The sequence below is a fragment of the Humulus lupulus genome, chromosome 7, assembly GCF_963169125.1.
Source record: "Humulus lupulus chromosome 7, drHumLupu1.1, whole genome shotgun sequence".
In the NCBI taxonomy this organism is placed as follows: domain Eukaryota; kingdom Viridiplantae; phylum Streptophyta; class Magnoliopsida; order Rosales; family Cannabaceae; genus Humulus; species Humulus lupulus.
Window position 1 is genome coordinate 5,706,037 of NC_084799.1, and position 4,222 is coordinate 5,710,258.

The window sequence follows — 4,222 nt, forward strand, 5'->3', positions numbered from 1 at the left end:
AACCAACATTTATCCAAATTCTCGAACAAATCAGAATTATAACGACAAACTGCACAAGTTCACCAAACAGATTAAATAGAAACTTTATGTTGAGAAAAACAACCAAATCAATCTGAAAATGTTATCAATAAGCGTATATTTTGTACGCTTATCAATAATATACATAAACAATTTACATTAGCATAAACAGAAAATTAGCTGGTAAATACAAGATATATAGGGTAATTCTGTTGTGCATACTTGAAAAGAAATGTATCGGTGCATACCTTTTGTAATTTTTTCTGTTTCTCGGCTCGTAAATAGTTTTCGGCGCGATTTTTTTTATGACTGTTTATTGTAATTATTTAGAACATCCTGCAAATTTTCAGGAAATTCCGAATAATTTACAATGCCGAAGACTAGGTTCAAACAAACTGTTTTCCACGCGTATAAAAAAAATTAATCACGCGTGCAACAACATGTTTGAACCTAGTTTTTGGCATTGTAAATTATTCGGAATTTCCTTAAAATTTACAAGATGCTCTAAATAACTACAATAAACACAGTCATAAAAAAAACTCACGCTGAAAACTGTTTACGAGCCAAAAAACACTAAAAGTCACAAAAAATATGCACCAGTGCATACCTAAAAAGGTGGTATACACCATAGCAATACCCTATATATATACATACATGTGTATATGCCAAACTCATGAAAGAGAAAACAGAGTTGAAAGGCAATTTTTCAAAATGAATTGTTACAGGACACCAATTCCATAATAATTATTATGAAATATCGTTGTCTAATTATAAAGTGTAAATTTTTGTGGTGTTAGGCACTAAGTGTCAGCTCTTGTAGTGTTGTCAATAAAAACACTTACAATGTATGCTCTACTTTATCTCTCAAAATACACAAAACTCAATATTTTTAATTTTACCTCGTACTTTTACATTATAAAGTACATCAAATTCTCTATACATATATTTTTACATTATTTAAATATTATATTTACAAATATTATTTATTAACTAAAATAAAAAAAATTAAAAAACAAAATAATAATAATAATAAAATAACTAAAAGGAGAGAAAAGAAAAAAAAATTAAAAAATATATTTAATGAAGCTTTAAAAGCTTAACCACATTTGCTTAAAAATATATTCGTGTTGGAACTTTCTATTAGAGCTAAATCTTTATAGCACTCAGTAGAGAGAAATTTTAATCCTCAGCTATTTATTTTTACATATTTGCTAGCTTAGGGCTTCATTAGTAATTGTGTAAAATGCCAAATAACAACCCTTTTCCAAATTAGTTTCATCAAGTCCAACAGTATAATTACTCACCTTGACTTTTACACGTTATAACACACAAATATAGTAAGAGTATTTCTACTAGTGCCCCACCTATTTAGTATCAAATTTTCATATGTGAAATTTGATACTACTAATATTAACAAGTTCAAAAGTATAATAAGGCCAAGTTCACCGAAGGAGGGGATTAACCACAGCTCCAACAAAGATAGGAGTTTCAGAAGTGTCTTCTCTTATCATGAACATAAATGGATGGTCTGCAATGAATTTAGAGTGAGGAAAATTGCCATGGCCACCACCACCAAATACCCGATCAATCAGATCGACAGGGTCAGTTCTATTTTCATCAACTTCAATACAACAACTGTGACAAACTTTCATATCATCAATGATAGCAGTACTGGGGTCTGGTACTCCTTCTACCATCTCGGCATCCTTGTTCATGTTCAGCCTCAGCCCCATTTGCTCCATAATATCAGAAACTTCTGTGCTATACTTGAACTTGAACTTTGGTATCATTATCTCTTCCATTTTCACATACTTGAATTCGAACCGTAGATTGAGTAGTGTTGAGTCTGAACTCAATTGTTTGATCAAGTCATGCAGCCCATCTTTCTCATCAGGAAGAAAAATGTACATTGAGAACAGTTTTACACCCTTTTGATTCCCCACATAATAAGGCAACTTGAGAATCTTACACCCTTGGGAGTATCCATATGGAAAGTAGAGGAAAGAATGAGTTAAGAAGGGAACTTTAACAGTTTTACCATCTAAGGTGTAGAAATTCAAAATAATGGTTCGAGATGGAAGTAATGATCTTGACCTTTTACGAGTTCTTTTGAAGTAGAGAGCATTGGCAAGGATTAGGACAGTATCCTTGAGCAAGAACTGCTTTGAAACACTGTCTTTGATGTTCCCATTTGTTGCTTTCTCCACCCAAGTATTAATTTCAGCAACTGCTTCTTCAAGCTTTCATAAAAATCAGCATATATATAGAACAGTAAATGAGAATGCTTTCATCAATTATATATATAAAGGAGAATTCTTATGCAGGGCTTCACTTTAATCACTATACCCAAAATCGTTAACGGTCGAGAACACTAAAAGCTCCACCCATCAGTAGAGTAGGGCTTAAAATGAAACAAGAGAATTGTCCTCAATATAGTATGTGCATATGATCAGTGGGACATTAATAAGCACACAACAAGACCACTAATCAAGGCTAAGCAGACACACACACATATATGTATATGACATAAAAGAAAAAGAAAAAATTAAGACAGTTTACCTCGTTGGCAAAATCTAGTGCCATGGAATCTGCTCTGTAAGTGGTCTTCAAAACTTGTTGAAATGAAGGCTTGAGCTTGTACTTCATATCCACCCAAGCGCCATTGGCAGAGGACAAAGGTAAGAGCCCTTTGGTGCTGTCAAGTGATACCATAGCCATCAGTCGATCAGACTCAGAGATTAGATCAGCTATACTTCTCAGCCCCATTCTCAGCCTAAAGAAGAACATCATCTGCTCTAAAGCTTCTCCTTTCAGTCCAGAAGCCACCATACTCAGCAGAATTGTACACGACAATGGTGAAACTATAAAGTTCTTGCCTAATAAATCTTTAGTTTGTTCGTACATAAGGGCTCTCTTCATTACCCGTATGCATAACTCCATTTGAGTTTGGAGAAAACAAGCTTTGATGAGAGAGCTAGATGGGTTTTCATCTATTCTCGTTTCTCAGTTTAAGTTATTGCTGAAGAAAGAAAAGTTGATTATGACCATCCATAATCATTTAAAAGATCTAGGAGAATCAAATGGACTCACTGTGATATAATTATTACGATGTTGACTAACCCGAGAGACCTGAGGAGACTTTACGAGTATATGTAGCATTATATAAATTCTGTGTGTAAAAAAAATGAGTTCTGTATCCGAGGAGGACAAAAAATTGAGATTTCCCAAATTTTTGTCGTTTCAGTGCCTCTTTTATTTAAGTTTTTTATTTTATTTTATTTCTCTGTTCTTCTTACTTTATATTCTCTCACTCCACAATTAAAATTTATTTATTTTTTGATGATCATATATATACCTTCCACTTATCGCTTTTACTTGCTAAACTAATGTCGTTTTTTCTTTTCTTGCCTTTATATCTGTCGTTTCATACTTCTCACCGATTTCACCTTTTTTCAACTGAGAATTTTGATGTTTTATACCATTCTTGCTCTTTAAATTGTAGATTTTATGTAGAATGACTAGATTTAACCATCTGAACTGAAGCTTTTTAAATTTTATACAATTAAATGAATCATCAATCAGCAAATAATTACAGCATAAATAATGACAGCATCACTCCATAATTTGGGGAATTTGCCGACTATATCACATATTGATATTTGCAAAATGACTTTTTTATTTTAATTAAATTTTATAGTTATTTTATTTTTTAAAATATGATGATGTGGCAGGATTTGTAAACAAAATAAGATTAATATCAATATAACAGAACCCTAAACAGCAACCTCACTATTCGTCTTCCTCCTTTCTCTTTCACATCTTCTCCATTGAAGACAGTATCCCATTCTACAGTCAAAAGTTTGCCGGCGACGAGCTCCGGCGACTCTCAACGGCGACAAGATTTTTTCTGGTATTTATTTTCTTTTACTTATTTCCACAATAATTTCACTTTCACTCATTCCCTTACTCTCTTATGCTATTTATTTTGAAGAAAATATAATAGAAACAACAATGGAGGAATCAACTTCATTTTGTCAGTTCTCATCAAATGAACAAGTAAGATTATGATTATAGTTTAATGAATTAGAATGATTAAGATTATGAGTTTAATGGATTAGAATAATTTTGATTTTGAGTAAATTGATGTGCAATTTGAAAAAAGTGAAAATTCTATATAATTTTAAGTTTATTTTCATTGTTAGAG

At 32.0% G+C, this 4,222-nt stretch overlaps 1 protein-coding gene across 1 annotated transcript; it reads right to left on the reverse strand.

The window, feature by feature from the left end:
- Nucleotides 1–1,217: 1,217 nt before the first annotated feature.
- Nucleotides 1,218–3,025, reverse strand: LOC133789383 (serpin-Z10-like). The gene is made up of 2 exons (XM_062227227.1): nucleotides 2,578–3,025; nucleotides 1,218–2,258 (listed from the first exon to the last, which is right to left on the reverse strand). The coding sequence occupies exons 1-2, from the start codon at nucleotides 2,956–2,958 to the stop codon at nucleotides 1,461–1,463; spliced, it is 1,179 nt and encodes a 392-aa protein (XP_062083211.1). The 5' UTR covers nucleotides 2,959–3,025; the 3' UTR covers nucleotides 1,218–1,460.
- Between the last annotated feature and the right edge of the window lie 1,197 nt (nucleotides 3,026–4,222).